Source organism: Hippopotamus amphibius, chromosome 1 (genome assembly GCF_030028045.1).
Source record: "Hippopotamus amphibius kiboko isolate mHipAmp2 chromosome 1, mHipAmp2.hap2, whole genome shotgun sequence".
In the NCBI taxonomy this organism is placed as follows: Eukaryota; Metazoa; Chordata; class Mammalia; order Artiodactyla; family Hippopotamidae; genus Hippopotamus; species Hippopotamus amphibius.
In genome coordinates this window covers 7,460,419-7,479,767 of record NC_080186.1, presented here as the reverse complement: position 1 = coordinate 7,479,767, position 19,349 = coordinate 7,460,419, and the positions used below count along the sequence as shown (strand labels likewise).

The 19,349-nt window shown below is 41.0% G+C and overlaps 1 protein-coding gene across 10 annotated transcripts in view; it reads right to left on the bottom strand.

The window, feature by feature from the left end:
• UBE4B (ubiquitination factor E4B) overlaps positions 1 to 19,349 on the bottom strand; it is a 140,783-nt gene that overhangs the window by 66,158 nt on the left and 55,276 nt on the right. For 9 of the 10 annotated variants that reach the window (XR_009047522.1, XR_009047531.1, XR_009047521.1 and 6 more), the window contains 6 exons: positions 15,669 to 15,756; positions 14,550 to 14,694; positions 12,260 to 12,488; positions 4,221 to 4,362; positions 2,705 to 2,805; positions 1,585 to 1,699 (listed from right to left, as the gene is read on the bottom strand). Coding sequence is in view for 2 of the 10 variants with exons in the window: in XM_057696005.1 (XP_057551988.1) it covers positions 1,585 to 1,699; positions 2,705 to 2,805; positions 4,221 to 4,362; positions 12,260 to 12,488; positions 14,550 to 14,694; positions 15,669 to 15,756 (820 nt within the window). In the remaining 8 variants the exon portion in view is untranslated. Of the gene's footprint in view, positions 1 to 1,584; positions 1,700 to 2,704; positions 2,806 to 4,220; positions 4,363 to 10,540; positions 10,685 to 11,390; positions 11,790 to 12,259; positions 12,489 to 14,549; positions 14,695 to 15,668; positions 15,757 to 19,349 lie in introns of all 10 variants that reach the window. The other variant, XM_057696018.1, reaches the window with a different exon arrangement.

Genomic DNA, 19,349 nt, shown 5'->3' with positions numbered 1-19,349 from the left:
TCAGAATTCTGTGATTAAAAAATAAACAGGTCTGTGGTGGTTGCACAACACTGTGAATGTACTAAATGCCACTGAATTATAAAATGGTTTAATTTCATATTATGGAATTTCACCTAAATTAAAAAAAAAAGAGGCCCTTTCGTATTCTCTATGTAAGTTTCTTTATGAATAAAGTAGGCATAACATACCTCTTTAGCTGATCGCTGGGCTTTTATACAGTTAAAGCTACTCTGGTCTCCTCAAATGATGTCTTTGTGAGTAGAAGTATTCTACTTTATGCATATTACACATGTAATATGGTGTACCACTTAAACCTTCCAAGACAGTTACATATTTTCATCAGAGTTCACTTAACTTTCTAGTGAAGAAAAGCTCACTATAATGCCTAAAATGTTCCTATAAGTTAGTAAGCCCATCCTCTAAGATGAGCAGTTGATAAATTCCAAGTACAGAGTATAGAACACTGACTGGGATTTTCACACCTGGATTCTTCTTTTACTAATTTTTTAAAAACTGCTGAAAACACACTTCCTTAGAATTGAAACGCCTCAATATGAATAGTTAAAAATAATATTAGGTATAATAAGACTAAAAGGTATCATATCATTTGTAACTACTGCCTCTATTATTCTTTCTAGAAACAAACAAACAAAAAGAAATCATCATACAACAAATTGTAAGAAAATGTCATAAAAATCCTTTCATCAAGGGAAACAGTGTGTGAAAGTTGCTGTGGTGAAGTGCTTACTTTACAACACAGGCCACAGGACACTAATCAGAATTCATGCCAAGGTTTTACCTTGGAAGAAACCTTCAAGACTAAGTTTATTAGTTATTATTATTATTAAGCTTTACTATTAAATATTACATATCTGCATGTTCACTTGACTTTATACAATGAGATATCAAAAACGTATGGATACTTAATGAATGAAGTAATGAGTAAGATATGAGACATCACTCCTGGTGCGGTGGTGAGTAGACAGCAATTTTTTTTTTTTTTTGGGCACACGGGCTTAGTTGCTCCGTGGCATGTGGGATCTTCCTGGAGCTGGGATCGAACCCGTGACCTCTGCATTGGCAGGCGGATTCTTAACCACTGCGCCACCTAGGAAGCCCTAGACAGCAATTTTATGTGACATGCAGACTGCTGCTGAGCTCATTTGGTCTTTGATTTATTAATTTCGTTTGTGTAAACTCAGAGAACTAATTTCCAACACTACTTATCCAGCAAATGCACACCATAGCATATCCTATGCTATCTCTTGCTAGTGTCTTAAAAGCTTCTTGAAATCAGAGACAGGGCCTCATGTTTCTTCTAATCTCCAAAAGCACGTAGCAAAGACCATGTTTAAAATACCTGATGCTTGACTGATCAGTTGAAATGGACACGTGATTTGAACAACGCAGCTGCCAATCTGATTTCCTCAAGAAAGGACCCTCGGGTAGCTCTCTTTGAGCAAATAACACGACCGTGTTCAAATTCAGGAACCAAAGTTTTCAATATCTGGCGTCTTTAGAAATCTAACTCGGCAGAGAAGCTCCTAAGCCACAAGTTTCAGGAGCAAACGCACAAAACCTTACCTGCTTGAACACCTCTTCATCCTGGTGAGTGGTTCTCACCAGTTCTTGAATGAAGCCGTACGGGAGATTCCTACACAGCATGTACGGCACCAGGAAGGACGGCTGCTGCAGGGACCTGCAGACCCAGAAAAGTCAAGGGCTCTGATGAATCAACTCGTCACCGTGTAACAACAGAACACGCAGAATGTTGTGCAGCCGACAAACACAGGTCAAGCTTTGAATTTCCCAAATAGTCCACACAATAGTCAACCGTTTTAGGCAAAAGAGAACCTTTCTTATTGTCCAGACAATAACTTTTGGGGCTTTTCAGTGAGAAACTATAAAAAGTTTCAAAGAATCCATCTTTTCCTCCAACCAGTCCTTTAAAAATAAAGCATTATAAAAACTAGAGTATTATATGTCTCTTTTACTTATTTATTTATGCCTCGTCCAATGAGGGGAGAAAAGATTAGTAGTGGCTGAGGACTTAAATTTTAAGATCTTGTTAATTTTAACCATGGAACAGTGTTTAAGTTTTCATACATATGCATCATTTTCCTTTTTTTTTTTTCTCACAAGTTTCAAAAATAGTTATGGTACAAAAAATAATGTAAGATCATCCAGAATGAATAAATCTTGTAGCTCTGTCATTTTCCCTTTAGATATTTTTCATAAATAAAATGAAATACAGAAATACTCTTTTATTAAACTTGAAACCTTTATGGGACCTGACGAACAAAAATAATGTAGTCCACTTTGGGTGATTTCCATATTACCTCTTCCACCAGTGTTCTTTATTACCGAATAACAGAAATTTCTTGTATGATTCACAGAAAGTGATGACCTGCACATTTTTTCAAATATCTACACCGCTTTCAAGCAGCTGCTTTTAACCTGAATTACGAATTTCCTGCCCTGATGTCAGCATATTTCAACCAGTCTACCTCAATAAAACACACAGAGTGTTTTATTTTCACAGTATTTTAGAGAAAGAAAGGGACCTCAGAGACCATCTCATCAACCTTTCATTTCATGGGTGAGGAAGTGAGTTACCCAACATGGTGCAAAATAGAGAGGCTGGGCAGCGTGACGGAGAGGGCCCTCTCCCTGCTAACAGCAAGCACATGTTGGTTTTCCATACCTTGGTTGTGTGAGGGAGCCTTGCAGGACTAACGCAGTGTGGGATATGCACTGTGAGCGGATGTTGCTCAGAAGCTGGCTGACTGCTGGCTGGCTGCACATCTGCAAAGAAAGGTAGAAGGCAGGGCTATAATGACAAACAAAATAATCCCATACAGTTGAAAACTGACAAAAGTCAGAAGAGATCCATCTGCAGGAAATGGCGTCCTTTTCTCTCCCTTTATTGATGGTGAACAAGCTAGAGTAACTGTATCATCCAAGAGTACTGCCTCCACGGTCAGAGAAGAGAGATGCACAAGCCTGAGGTGACCACGTGGGGATTTCAGAGACAGGCCCACACTCCTAGCTTTTGCTAAAGTTAAGTGCAACAAACCCCAAGAGACCCTTTGCAATTATGAAACTAACAGGTTGACAACCGGATTCGTTTCTAATGGAAAACCAGAGCTAGAAAATGAAATGGGGGTTGAGGGGGAGGATAAATTGGGAGATTGGGATTGACATATAACACTACTATATATAAAATAGATAATTAATAAGAACTCACTGTATAGTACAGGGAACTCTACTCAATACTCTGTAATGGGGGAGGATGGGGGGGACTCGAGGGAGGGTGGGGGGGGAGTTGAGGGAGGGAGGGAATACGGGGATGTGTGTATAAAAACAGATGATTGAACTTGGTGTACCCCCCCCCCCAAAAAAATAATAAATTAATTAAAAAAAATACTCTGTAATGGCCTATATGGGAAAAGAATCTAAAAAGAGTGGATATTTGTATATGTGTAACTGATTCACTCTGCTGCACACGTGAAACATACAACACTGTAAATCAACTATACTCCAATAAAAACTTTTACAAAAAGAAAATGAAATAGGAATGAAATGAGGTAATAATGAAGTAACTCAGCATGAAATAGTAGAAAAAGCGTAGCTTCCTGAGTTTAAACCTGGCTTTGCAATTTATTATTTATATGATGCTGGACAATTCCAGGTATCCCCCACTTTCTGAAAGTTCACTTCAGGCCACTTCACTTATAAGGAAGGACCAGGGTTAGCATGTACTTGATCTCTCTGAGGTTCACTTGCTTATTAACATAATGGAAAAAAAAAAACTTATACTACACAGGATTACACTGGACTCATGAACAACTATGAGAATTTGAGCTAATGTAGACCTAGCAAAGTGTCTGGCAGCCTACAGGCGCTCTATAAATGTTGGTTATTATGATTACAACAGACTAGGAGAAATCATCTAGGCTGTGTAAGTCGCTGGTGGCAATGGCACATGGCCCTGTCACGTCTTCCCTCCACTGGGATGAAAGTTCCATGAGGACTAGGCTCCTCATCTGTTCGGGTCACTGATCTACCCCCAGCTTCTAGAACAGTGTCTGACCCACAGGAGATGCTCAAGAACCACTTCACAGATTGAATAAGTGAATGAATGCTCATTAGGGGGTAAAAAAACAATTTTTTATCCAGTACATAACCAGGCTTTTAAAAATGAGTCCATTTCACGTTACCTTTGGTGCTTTTTTTTCCTCTATTCCAACTCGGTCAAAACACTCGATGAGGTAGTTCAGCATATCTGTCTCCTTGCACGTCTCAATGGTGAAATGGTCACTGTAGGAATCCCAAGTACTTGCCCCACCAGAGGCTCCCAAACTTTGGAGAAAAGAAAATGGATGATTTTTATCTGTCCTCAAGAAATCATGTTTGATTGAGTTCGCATTTCTGCAGCAGAAAGCCTGTTAGGGTCCCCGCACCCAGAACAAAGCACAGACACCCACGCAGCCGAGGCTGAAGCTGACTGCTTGTTTCACCTGCTCCAAGTCCAACAATCGCAATTTTTAGTAAATGTTTTATTGACCTAAGAAAAAAGTCTGCCCAGAAACCCAACATCTTATCTTCTTGAGAACAGCACCTTACCAAAACCAGGAGGACTAAGAACTGCTACTGAGCACCGGGCACTTGAAGGGATACCACGTGTGTGTAAATCCAACTGGCCAGCTGCACTCAGGCAGGCTTGGAGGTTAAAGCCAGCCTAGGCTATGTGTAATTGCAGTCTTTAGGAGTGAAGTTACAAGGGACTAACAAAATAACCCTCTTCCCAATTTCTAGCACAGATCTCAAAAGCCTTCATTCAGCATTTGGCAACAGGACCAGAGCTTAGGAAAACTGTCCAGTTAGAAGGAGACATGAAAATACTTATCAACACACATTTTCTAAAACGTTTAGAAAAAGGGACAAAGTAGCATAGTCAAAACAAAGCAAAATCCTTGCACTAGGAGTATCCACCCTTGCGGTCTACTCCCAGCCCTACTGTTTACTTGGTACCTGAACCCAGAACTTCGTCTCATCTGCAGTGAGGGTTAAATGAAATCATGTGGGGGTGCTTTGTAAAACATAAGCAACATACAACGTGAGGCACTGTTATTATTAGTAACAACTATTTTCCAAGACCATTATCACAAGGGTGAGGTGTTAGGAAATTAAAGTTTATATCAACCATCAATAGGTCATGTACCAAATCTGATGTTTAACTCACAAATTTGATAGACATAAAAGATAGAAAAATGCTAATCATGGCATAGGAAGAGGCCAGGAATTTTGAAATGAAGAAGAATGAAAAAAATATAAACTTAGCAAAAAAAAAAAAAAAAATTCCATGTGAAAGATGATAAAGGTTGGGAAAGAGTTATCAGGAACTTGAGAGACCCATCCCTACTCCAGCCTGAGGCAGACGGGTGCTAGAAACTAAAAGGAGAATTGAGATATTAAGGACACGTTATGCAGACAGATGCATAGATACACATAACTAATTTTAGAACAGATATATAACTGACCTCCGAATTTTAGAAAAATCTACATAATCGACCTTGGAATTAAAGTACGATATCAGGGTATTTCAATTAAGAAAGACGAGCAAACAATGCCAAGGCTTTAAATCCAAGGCTCTCAGGCTGGAGTCTCGTAAATCTGAATTCTTACAACTTACTTACTACGGAGGTCTGATGGAAGGGAAAGGTGGGGGGCCGAGAAGCAGTCAAAAGCACAAGGCAGCCGACACCCTCCTGACTGGGCAGGTAACGGAGCCACCCACAAAGTGCCCCACCAGAGACACAGACGGGCAGCCCGGGGCGGGAAACCTCAGACAGACAAAAATAATTCTTGCGTCTTCACATCAGTTAAATCTGGGGTACACTTCACGAATTAATGGTAAGATCTGGCATCTGTTAACTGGCCTGACAACAGAAAGATGAGGAGAGTTATAAAGGAAAAAAATGCCATAAGAACAAATCAGAAAAACCCACCCATGAATAGACGTGTGGTGACTCCCCGGAAAGAGAAAGGGGGAAAAGATGTGTGGCTTTACCTGCAGCAGTCTCGGTCTCAAGCCATCTGCTCTTCCGCCCTCTTCCATCTGCCATTAGTGACTCGGGGACTATGCTCACTGCCCTTCCCAAAGAAGAAATTTGCCAACACAGGCTTATAACTATACACGGTTAAGGTTAATTTTCCTTTGAGAAGCTCTCGCAGATGATAATACAAATAGATCTTCCTTGTGTTTAAAATGAAATATTTAAACTATACATTTCCTTGATAATAAGCCCCATCTCTCTCACATTTTTACACTCCTGAAGTGGAAAGCATCTTACATCTGATGTCAGTAGGTCCTTGCCAGTCGCAAGGAGTCAGTGTGACGCAGGGCCTGAGAACGACTGTGGAAAGTCAGCGTGCTGAGGGCAGCGGCTGCTGCACCGGAACCAGGTTCCAGTCTTAGCCAACAGAGAGTTTTGGCCAACAACGTTCTCTTTCATCTTCACTTAGACGTGAACACCTCAAAGTCAACCAAAATACCTTCACAAACGTTTCGCAAAGACGTGAAAAGTGACAATGTGTGTAAAAGACTGCCAGGCAGGGCAATGGAAGACATTCAGAATATATCAGAGAATTTTCAAAGCTCAGAGAGGTTGATGTATGTTGTGATCATTGGTCAGGCACCAATCAACACTTTCAGGTGACTTGCAAGAGAAGAGAAAGAAAAAAAAAGAAACCAAAGTTTAACCAAATAGAAAACATAGAGTAAACCCCAGTATCTGTCAGTATGTTTTTTAAATTATGAAACCAGTCCTAAAGGTGCTGAAGTAGATCATGGGCACAAGAATGCGAAGTGGCCAGTCTCACCAGTGCCGGGCAAGGTTGTCAGGGGTCCAGACTGCTCTACAAGAATCTCTAGATTTGAACTCAAAGAGCTGAACTCAAATTGTGAATGTGATACTGAAAGAGCAAGGGGTGTACAGTTTATATACACTAAATTTATGCTATCAACAGATATTTTAAAATGTTTTAAAATAGTATTTCATTTTTTTCCTTAAAAAGTTGTTACAAAATTCATGATGCTTTTACAACTGTGACATGTGGAATATGACTTGGAAATATGTCATATTTAAGTCCTAAGAGTATCTACAAAATTATACCTTCCTCTGGGAGACTATGTGAGCCATGTTCTGATAACTGTATCAACAATTCAATTAAATAATGTAATTACTTCACATAATGGAAATACAGCTGAATCCTTCTGAAAACACAATGAAAACATTTCTGGGGATTATCCATGCACTGGATCTGTGCAAACTGAGTTCCATTTTAAATGCACCAAGAAAACTTGTTTCTTAAAAGGGTTCTATCGCAGTTTCTCTTCTTCCATCATGGGAATAATCACCCTTCTATTTTCTTCCTGTTTTAGATACAGACTTTGGAATGGTATATTTTCTCAATGCAAGGCAAAGGCAGAGCTGGGCAGGGTTCAGCAATGTAAATTCCCTGAACAAATGTCTGCACTGCTGACGGTCCTGGGGGCAGCACACTGAACTGAACGGATCAAGACCTTGTTCCTATGGCAACTATATTATAGAGGGGAGACAAAAAAAAAAATATAGAAGTGCTATGAAGGAAAAGAAAGGCAGCGTACCGGTGACAGAGAGGGGCAGGAAGACAGGGTGTGTGTGAGTGTGTGTGTGTACACATGAGATGCAGGGTCCTGTAGGCCAGGGTGAGAGGCTTTGGGTCTTACCCTGTGGGAGAAGGGAAATCACTACAGGGTTTCGGAGACAGACATGGTGGAAAGATTTCTTTTCAACTATCTCCACATTTCATCTCCAAGCAGTGATGACCAGCAGAAATAAGAGGGGAAATGTCCACGTTGTTCACTATTTGCTAGTTTTCTCTTTCCCTATTCACATAAGCTCACGTCTTTCAAGATTTGATCTCCTTTACTGAAATATCTAAGCAGTGAAAAAAAGAGCCCCAAGAAACAAAACAAAAATTTCTTTCTAGTCATCAACTTCCTAAGAAACAATCAGAAAACGTTTCCTCAGGGACTTCCCTGGTGGTCCAGTGGTTACGACTCCATGCTCCCAATGCAGGGAGCACAGATTCAATCCCTGGTCAGGAAACTAGATCCCGCCTGCCACCCAGCACAGCGAAAGAGAGAGGGAGAGAGAAAGAAAGAGACGAAGGAAGGGAGAAAACATTTCCTCAAAATAATTTTTTTGTTACCTTTATTACAAGATAACTCTCACTTCACTCACTTTCATTCCTGCAGGAAGTAGTTCCTTATACTTCACATAGCTTCTTTCACAGAAGACTACAAAACATTCTAGAAGGACTGTTTTTGCCTTTCTTAAATTAATCCTTATCCTCTTCACTATAAATAATGAACACAGGACTGTATGTCCCAACTACTTCCCAAAAGATGTACAACCCATCAGCCCGCTGGGCAAGCAGAAGGTGAGGCAGATACAAGCCTTGCTGACTGCTTCACCTACGACATTGACCTTACCAGGTGAGAAATGAGGGTTAAAATTGCTTACTTCAAAGCAAATGAAATTCTGAGGAGATCAATTAGAAAGGGGGAAAGAAAAAACTCTTTGCTGATCGTACAAATTAATAATAAGATTTTTCTGCTACGTCATCTTGGTTCTGACCCTACATGCATTCTCTAGTTCCTCTCTGTTTAATCAGTTATATATACATATGAACATGCCCTGTCCTTTTACATTCTTGTTGAGATCTATTCAGAATCTATAATTTCTAAAACCTGGACAGCTCAGATTTCATTGTGACAGCCAGCAAAGGACATGCCAACCGACTGGAGTGGAATTTTGTAATTAGGGAGTAAAATGTTGGCACTTTCTTGCCAAGACAGGAATAGATGCATAAACTCTGGGAGCGAAACAGCTGGAAAGGAGTGAGAACAACACAAGTCCTACTGGGCAAAGATGGAGATGTCAGAGGCAGCTTGGTGTGGACTCGGGCTCCGCCTGTACTAGTTATGCAACTAATCGCCCTGTAGCCGCGTTCCCCCGCGGTAACCAGGGGCGCTGCTGTGAGGATGAGAGGGATAAGGCAGGCCGAGTGCTGACACAGCACCTGGCACCAGATGCTCACAACTATTCGCAGGTGTAGGTGATCGGTAAGTTTTATTTCTCCAAGAAGGTGTGGAATCTGGATCTGAGACAATGGGATGTTAGAAGTCCAGAGGGGAGTTAGTAAAAGCAGCACACAATTGTGATACCTTTGTTAGAGAAAGCTGGAATTAAACAGGCCATGGAGAGACAGCGTTTCTCCCACAGATAATTTGCAGTAAAAGAGATAACAAAGCACTTCTTTCACATGTAGAAATGGACTCTTAACGAGGATGCCTGCTGCATTACTAGAGTCACAGAACAGGATTTTATCTACATGAAGAAGACACTTCTACCTTTGGGAAATTTCCTTGAGAAATAGTGGTACAACGTTCAACCTAATACAAATATCAACCTGCCTGAATCAATATTCAACCCTGCACCAACATCCCTCTGTCTCTTTATACACTCTCTAATGATTCTTCCGAACACTGTCAAATTGAATGCAGTGCACCTCACTCCTACTGCCGTCTCTATTTATAGCCTGGAGTTATTTTTGAACAGTGCTGGGCACAAATACCAACTCAGTCTAGAGGAAACTTCAATTTAAAAGCAAAATTGTAAGACAGTGAGTCAGAGGGTTAGAAAGAAGGTGCTATTATGTTCTCTTGCTCACAGTCACCTAGAAGACCTAAGCCATCTTTCTCGCTCGGTTTTCAGGGGTGAACTTTCAGCAACACCATGAGCTATGCCACAGCCTCTGCTGCCATCTCACAGGCCGTCGAAACAGATAGGGTCTGGCTTTACCAAGGCCAAGGAGCTGACTGATTAGCAACATGTAAGATCAGAAGTGAAAGTAGCACCACAGTTATACCTGACGGTATGACCCCATCTGCTCTTCCACGGATTGCCTGCAGTGAGCTGGACAGGGACACGGACACACACACACACACACACGCCCCAGCCCCTCTGCCATTCCTAAATAGCAGCAACCCATGCAACTGTACCTAAGAAAACACCTCCCAGAGCACATGTTGCTCGCACCTGGTGGCTCACAAGAACACTCTCGCAACAGATAAATGAAGGGCCTCTCATTTTAGATCTTAGGGTGGGTGAACTTAATGATGAGTGAGCTTTAATCTTTCATCTTAATGATGACTGATCCTGTTCACGTTCTTGACAAATGATTATACACAAGTTTTCCTCCAAGCTTGCCAGGCAACAACTATGAAATTGTTTCCATGTGCCACTTTACCCCTTGAGAAGGTCCTAATGCTTTAGTGCATGCAAAGTTTCTCACATCTTGACTCTCCGGGCCACCTCATTCGACCCTAGTCTGTTTGGATTCAAAGCACACCTCTAATTAGGGCTTATAAAAGTTAGTTCCTAAGCACCTAGGCACATGCAGGGGCAAGACTCCATTCCTCTGATACCTGGACCCAAACTGGACACAAGAAAACTCATCACCACCACCACCACCTTCATCATCACCACCATCACCATCTTCTTCTTCATCTTCATCACTACTGTCCCCAGAAAGTGCGAGGACGAGGAAGGAGAAAGGATTGTCGCACATACTACCGTAACAAAAGCAAAAAAAGTCATCAGGGAACAAAGGAAAACAAAGAGCAGGAAAGCTTTTACAATTGCTGGCCTTTTAATGAAATCTTACGCTAAAACTTTTGTCTACTGACATGCAGAAGAATAATTCCCCTGAATTATATAAAGACACAGGAACACTTGAGGGGCGGAGGGCACTGGATTAATGGAGTTATGATACTGCTTCTTTCTAAGGGGCTGAAAATAAAGTGTCAAGGCATAACCACCTGCCAGAGGTATCCCTCAACCCCTCGGTCTAACTATATTTCAACTATGATTGGCAACGCTACAGAAAGTGGAAAAGTGGTCCTGCGAGCCCCAACTCTCAAATACAAGTGGCCCGCAGTCTCCGGAATTCATTTGTCACGAGGCGTGGCATGTGCACTCGATTTCAAAAACGAAGTGACTTCTTTTTATTTTGTACAGGGAGGAGGAAGAGTGAGGGGAGGAAGGGAAGAAAGCGGCTCACGATGGAGCAACCCATACTTTCTGATGCGATCGAAGCCTGGCCGAGCGTGGACCCGGGGCATGAGCCTAGCGAGCTAGTCAGACACGCGGGTTAATGACCCCAAACAGAGAAACACGGGTAACGGAGGGCAGCGCACACGACAGGTCTTCCAAACCATGTTAATCGCCTCTCCCTGCACTGCAAACACGCACCCGCCTCTCCTGCGGCATAGATACCTAGGAGAGCTCCTCAGGGAGGAGGGCCGTCTGCTCCCGGCCCCCGCACCGGGTGAGGCGGACAGCAAGGGCGGCCCCGCGCCGGCCGGTCTCTGTCGGGAGGAGCTGGCGGGCACGGCTCGAGGGCTACTAGCCGGGGCGGGCACGCCTGGGGAGCTCGACAGGATGGAGCCGCCCGAGGACCGCGGGGCGGGAGAAGATGACGACCCCCAGGGGTGGGTGACAGTGTAGGGCCGGTAGCGCGGAGACGAGGGCTGGCTTCCCGCGGGCGGAGGGCTGAGGGAAGCGGGAGGCGCGGCCGCCTGGCTGGCTGCCCGGGACGGGGAGGCCAGAGGCGGACTCATCATTGGCACAGAGCTCCAGACACTCGTGCTGGGAGCGGGGCTAGTCTCATAGAGGCTAAACGAGTTGAGACAGGGAGGAAAGGAGAGAAAGTTGAAGAAAAGCTTGAGATAAATAACTACAACGGAAAATATGTTTTTCAAGAATAGTATAATTACACTCCACATCTCTAAGCATTCACGTAGACAGATCTTTTTACAGACTCATCTAAATAACTGTAATCGAACTGCCGTACTGATGTAGAGGCTGTACTTACAATCTGAGAAAACCTTCTTTCCAAAGAATCATATACTAGATACAGACATTTGCGTCTAAAATTTAATTTACCAACAGCCTAACCACGGAAAGCCAAGACGACCCATCGGGAAAAGACAATACCACCTCAATGAGTCCATCCACCCCCCCACCCCAAACACAATACATGCCAAAATCTGCATGACACAGGCCCGCGAAACGAACATTCCCTTCTCTTACATACTTCCTGGCTATTTACCACCAATGGGATGTGCAAAAAGAACCACACTGACCTAGACAAAGAGCCGGCACCGAAGGAACCCACGCTGCAGAACATAGGGCTTGTTCCTGGGTTGGAGCCGGTGTTCAGTATGAGGTTCCTGTCAGGTGACCGAGCTGCTGCTGCAATTGGCTGGGATGTGGCCGTCAGGCTGGCAAATGGGTTTTCATCTCTAGTCTGGGTGGACATCATTAGCACTTCCATTAGAATCTGGCCAATCAAGTCCTTAAAATCAGAGAACACTGTCGGAAAGGGAGATTAAAGAAGAGGTTACACACGGTTCTTCACGCACACGGTCCTTGAATAAGCCAAAAGTGAACCAGAGAAGTTCCATGTGGTACCTTGGATTGGATTCTGGAACAGTAAAAGGACGTTAGTAGAAAATCCACTGACATCCAAATAAGGTCTGGAGTTGAGTTAATAGTAATATTTTAGTTCCGACAAATGTCCTATGCTTATGTAAGATGTTGACATAGGGAAAACTGAGTGAAGTGGATATAGGAACTCCCTGCACTATCTCTAGAACGTTCTGGAAATCTAAAGTTATTCCAAAACAGAAAGCTTATTTAAAAAAAAAAAAAAATTGGAACCCAGTCAATGAGAGTCACTGCTGATATATATTAACTATAAAAAGAAGCTAGTCCCAACTACAGAGGTTAGTTTATCAAACTAGAAATGCAACTGGGTTAATATTCCTTCACCTATGTATGTTACATACAGTAAAACTATTAAGTACAAAGTTCAAAGTATTTTATGAAGGGTGTAATATTATAATGTCGCTGCCTGCCTTTCTGGAGCAGATTCTGTCTTCTACCTTCCCTCTTATTCTTTGCAGCTCCTGACTGCTTTACTGTAGGTCTTTAGAGAGAGAGAGAGAGAGAAAGAGCTCAAATTTCAAATATATATATATATATTTGAAATTTATTTATTTATTTATTGCTGAGTTGGGTCTTTGTTGCTGCATGCGGGCTTTTTCTAGTTGCAGTGAGTGGGGGCTACTCTTCATTGTGGTGCGCAGACTTCTCACTGCAGTGGCTTCTCGTGTTGCGGAACACAGGCTCTAGACACGTGGGCTTCAGTAGTTGTGGCACATGGGCTCAACAGTTGTGGCTCACAGGATCTAGAGCGCAGGCTCAGTAGCTGTGGCTCACGGGCTTAGTTGCTTCACAGCATGTAGGATCTTCCTGGCACAGGGATCAAACTTGTATCCCCTGCACTGGCAGGCGGATTCTTAACCACTACGCCACCAGGGAAGCCCTAGGTATATTTTAAGTTTTACTAAATAAATCAAATGTCTAACCCATGTAAATCTTATCTATGTTATTAAAAATTACCACTTATACATGTACAAGATAGATCTGAGAATCTTAAGATTTATAATAAGTGTGGCAGGTTTGAAACCCGTGGTTGCAAAGCTCATCTCTACAACAAGAGTTAATAAGAAGATCTCAATAAAGTCAGAAGTAAACTACCTATCCAGCAGGAACACAGGGGATTTTTTTTGCCATGGAAGATAGGCAGTGGAGAAAAGGAAATGCAGTCTCTTTGATGTTCATTCACTCATTTAAAATATGTCCACTGAGGGATTATTAAGTACAGGCACTGGGAATACATCAGTGAGCAAAACAGACAAAAGTTCCCGCCAACAGGGAGGTCATATCCTAGATACGCAGAACACTCCAGTGCACATCCCCTCCCTCTTCCGGACTCCAAATGACTGCTGCAGAGAAAAGGGAGGGCACCCATAATGCTGGTATCTTGCTAAGAGTTTTATTACTTTGTTGTAAGTGTGGTTTAGTGTTGCCTCTTAGAATCCTGTAAACACTGCAAAATGTCGATATGTGCTATCTTGCTAAGCAATTTAATCAAGCAGATTTATTCCACTGACTACATACGACCCGGGAGGCACTTACAGCAGGTACAGGTCATCCAAAGTGCCTCTCTCAGGATCCCCGAGGACCCAGTATACTCCTGCCCAGAGAATAAGAGGCACTAATGCTCTCTCCAAGCACCTTCTTATCGCAAAGGGAAACAGCTTCAACCCTGAGACGAATGGAGACCATCAACTTATTTATAACTAAAGTTTTCGTTTAGAGAAATCATAAAAGTTAAAAAAAAAATTATCAATAAGATAAGTGGGAAGTAGCCAAAGAGCAGTATCCTCATCAAGAAGTATCCCTGTAATCAAAAAATACAACCGCAAAGCAAGACAATGAGTGCGGACAGGAGAGAAAGACAAAAGGTTTTACCTTCTGGTTGTCTATTAAGGGCTCTGAAATAAGGCAGCTGAGCTTGATTCCTACCTTCTTTTGGGTTCTGCTTAAATTGTGCAGAAAGAGAAGAAAGAAAGATGACATCTCTGTCCCGGTCCTTCCAGGAGACACGGAAGATCTTACAGACCAGCTGTAAGGCCTGTTCTTCAGACACTTCAGAACCTGATGAAGGCTCCTTGTGAGGAAGAAGATGTGAGGGTTAATTTCAAGTAGTAGGAGGTGTGAGTTAGACTTTAAGTTACAACATGTAGGTCTCATGAGCTTACAACACAGTCTATGGTGCGGGGCGGGGGGGTGGGTGGAATACAAGATAGTGGGATTGTTATCAGGAATTGCCAGGGAAGAAGTGATAACGGATGGACGTATATCCCATTTATTTACTTTTCTGAATGCTGAAAGACCAGGCTGACATTCTAGGTACACAACCAATTTTTCTCTAGGAATTTTTCCAGAACTTAATGTTTCTCACTACTTTCCATCACAGATAAAATACCATATATGAAAGAACTTTGTAAACATTCAAAAACTATACAAAATAAAGCACTGCACCACTAGGAGGCTACAGCTCAACTTCTACTCATGTTGCCGAACACCAATAATTTTCTGACCAGAAAGTGATGCAATCACCTCTGCCAGCTCTACACCATGACACACACACACACCCCCCCCCAGGAAGTCCTTTTTCTAAATGTAGGAAACTAAAGCTCCGATGATAACAAAATACAAAAACCTCCTGTTTCCACACATTCTTGCCTCGATTCCCAGTCCCTTTCCTCAGAATACAACCGAAGATGTGGTGATCTACTTGCTTAAGCAATTAAAGACCGACAGAAAAAATTCAAATTAGCTCTAAATTAATTGCTGTCGTTTAATGATAAGAAACATGGACCTGACACAAAGATAACTGAAAGACTTTTTTTTATCAGATAAAAGGACTGAATTATACTTCCATTAATAAAGGTGATCAAGGCTACCCACTTTTCCTGAAAAGAAAAGAAAAGAAAACAAAACAAACCCAATCACCTAAATAGGATCTGTCGGTCTGGGCTGGCATTCACTAAAAGACTTTATAGATACCAGACATGAAGTAGTGCTTATTTCTATGACCTGTAACTAAAAACAGAAGCAAGGGCTTCATCTCTTACCGACCTTATCGCTGAGGCTCCTTTTCTCTCTTCGGTCACTTTCATCAACCTCCATATTTTCAATTCCTGAATCCACATCCACCTGGGACATGCTTTAGGTATAAAAGACAAATCAGTCTTTTACCTTTGATAAATCCACCCAATGTCACAGCTGCTGGCTGAGGAAAAGTTTTTGGTTTGGGGGGTTTTGGGGGGGTTTTTTTGGGCCGAGCCACAGACCTTGTGGGATCTTAGTTCCCCAACAAGGGATTGAACTCAGGCCCTCGGCAGTGAAAGCACCGAGTCCTAACTCCTGGACTGCCAGGGAAGTCCCTAAGGAAAAGTTTTAAAATATCAATCAAAATCAGTCAGGACAGTAAAATAATAGAGGTTCATCTTTTTTCTCACTAATTTTTTTTCACTAATTTTTAAGAGCTCTTCATATATTAGGATGTAAACATTCTGTCTATCATATTTGTTGATAATATTTTTCCCAAGTTGTCATTTCCTTAGGCTCACTTTCAAAAATAATAATAACATTGTTGGAAATATTTTCCCCAAGTTGTCATGTTCTCAGGCTCACTTTCAAAAACAAAAATTAGAGCAGATTTTCTATACACACTATTTTTAAATGATATACAATCAGTCAGAGCCTGATTACAAAATCTGGTTAAGTACATATATTATTTTCCCCCATGTTAAATAAATGTCCCAGCACCATTTATTGACAAGACCATCCTTTCTTACACTGGTATGAAATCATCTACATCATACGTCATATGTGTGTGGGTCTCTTTCTGGAGACTCATTTCTGTTCCACTAGACAATCTATCCCTCCTTGAGCCAATACCACTCTATGGCACTTAGTACAACTTCACAATAAGCCTCGGTATCAGCTAGGTCAACACCTCTACTTGCTGTTCTACTTTGAGAGAGTGTTGGCCATTCTTTGCTCTGCTACACATACTTAAGAATTCGCTTCCTTTAAAATCCTGTTGGGATTCTGACTAGAATTTCACTGACTCTAGAGATCAAATTGGGGCAAAATTACATCATTATGTTATTGACCTATCCATGGACAAGATATCTCTCTCCAAGTATTTAAGGTCTTCTTTCAATAAACTTTTATAATTTTCTCCATAAGTCTTTCACTTCTTTCGCTAAATTTATCTCTAGGCACCATATATTTTTAAATAAAATTGTGAATGGTACCTTTTTAAAAATTAAAATCTCTAATTTTTTGTTGCTAGTGCACAGTGATGTAACTGATTTTGGATACAGACCTCTTATAAGCTACTTGTTTACTTATACATTGGGCTTACTAGGTAGATAATCATTTTATCTCCAAATAGTAACAGTTTTGTTTCTTCCACTCCAATCCTAACTTGTTTTACTGCACTGGGTAGGAGCTTATGTTGCACAGAAGCTGAAACAGCACTCATCTTTGTTCTTATTCCTGATTTTAAAGAGAACGTTTCTAATTTCTTACCACTGAGTATGAGTTGCTGTAGTGTTTTGGTAGATGTCCTTTATCTTAGTCAGAATAAGTTGCTATGCTGTGGTAACACATACACTCTGCAATCTTAGAGGCTTAACACTATAAGGGTTTATTTCTTGCTTACGCAAAGTCTGGTGAGAGTGAAGCATCCTTACTCCATCTTTAATCTATGCCATCTGCAATACACAGCCTCCAAGGTCACTGGAGCAAGAGAAGAGAGGGATGGAGGAGGAACATCGGCTCAACTGCCTTCACCTAAAAGTGACCCATGTCACTTCCACTCACAAGTCTACTGGACAGAGCTAGTTACTTGGCCCCAATCTAACTGCAAAGGAGACTGGAAATGCAGGGGAGCCTGTGGAATATTCGGTGAACTCTGTCTCTGCCCTACAGTTTAAGGATGCACCTTTCTGTCTCCTGTTTGCTAAGATTTTTATCATGAATCAATGTTGAATGGTATCAAACCTGACACTACCAAGATTATATGGCCTTTATATTTACTATATAATGCAGTGAATAATATTTACACATTGTTTAATGTTAAAGCACCCTTGCATTCCTAAGATAAACCCAAGTTGTTCATGTTATATTACTTGCTGTAACTAATTTTTTAACTGACATATACAGAACTGTGCATAGATCCTCTGTGTTTGGCTGAATAAAATTTCCCAAAGGAAACATACTAATGTAACCAGCACCCAGATCGAGCAGCAGAACATTACCGGCACCCCAAAAGTACCCCCAGGACCCTTGCAATCACTACCATGCTAGCCCTCAGCAACCACTATCCTGCCATCTAGCCCCATAGACGTTTTGTCTACTTTTTATGTGCTGCACTATTTGATATGCCAATATCTTAAGATTTTTGCAAATATGTTCATAAGTATGATCACTATGTAATTAATCTTCTTACATTATTCTTGTCTGGTTTTGTAATAGTAAGGTCATAATTAGCCTCATAAACTGATTTGGTAAGTTTAAAAATTATCTGAAAAAAGTGTGTAAAACTGGAATGGTGAATTACCTACAAAATCATATAAGCAAGGTGTTTGCTTTGGAAAATTTTAAAATACTGATTCAATTTACTTCACTTTTTTTGATTATTCAGGTTCTCTCTTCTTGAGTCAATTTTGGGAGAATTATGTTTTTCTAGGAACTTGATTTTCATTCAAATTTTCAAATTTATTTGCATCCTGCATATTTCCACTTTTCATGGAATTCTCTTTTTCAATAAGAAATATTACAGTACCCATTCTATGCAGGCATTGTTCCAGGTGTCTGAAATGCCAACAAACAAAAGAGACAAAAAAAACCCTGCATCCTGGAGCTTCCATTCTAGTTAAAGGGAGAAAGATAATAAACAATAAATGTAATAAATAAGCAAAGCATACAGTATATGATAAATGCTATGGAAAAATTAAAGACAAAAGAGCAGGGAAAAGGCAATTGAGAGGGTGGGGCTTTCCCTCTTACATGGGGTGACCTCACTGAAATGCTATCTGGGCAAAAATATGAAGGAGGTTAGCCATGTGCATATCCAGAGGAAGAGTATTCCAAGAAAGGGGGTTTTATCCCTAATATTTGTTTACATTCTTTTTCTTTTTTTCATTTTTAATGTATTACACATAGCTTTATATTCTCTTCTAAGAACTACATTAGCTGCAACACACAAATGATGGTATGTAATATTCGTTACTGTTCAGTTCTAGATACTTTCAAATTTCCACTAAGGTTTCTTCTTTGACTTGTACTTAGAAACATGCTGTTTTTAAAATTTCCAGATTTACCATGGGTTTTTAGAAGATGTTTTTTACCCTACATGAATTATCTAACCTAACGTCAGAAAACACCATCTTTATGATTCTGACTCCTGAAACCTTTTGGTTGATGGGTAACAGAAAAGAATGTGTATTCTCCAACTGCAGAGTGCAAAGTTCTGTATCTTACAATTAGATCAAGCTTGTTAGCTGTGTTTAATCTGTCCATATGCTTACTGATGTTTATTCTCTTTGCTTTACTGATGGTTGAAAGAGACATGTTAAAAATCTCCCATTATGACTATGTATCTGTCAACTTCCTCTAGTTCTATCAAGATTTGCTTTAATACATGTTGCTATTATGTTACTAAGTGCATATACTTTGGAAACTGCTATATCCTACTGGTAAACTAAACATTTACCATTATACAGTGCTTATTTCCAGTAATAC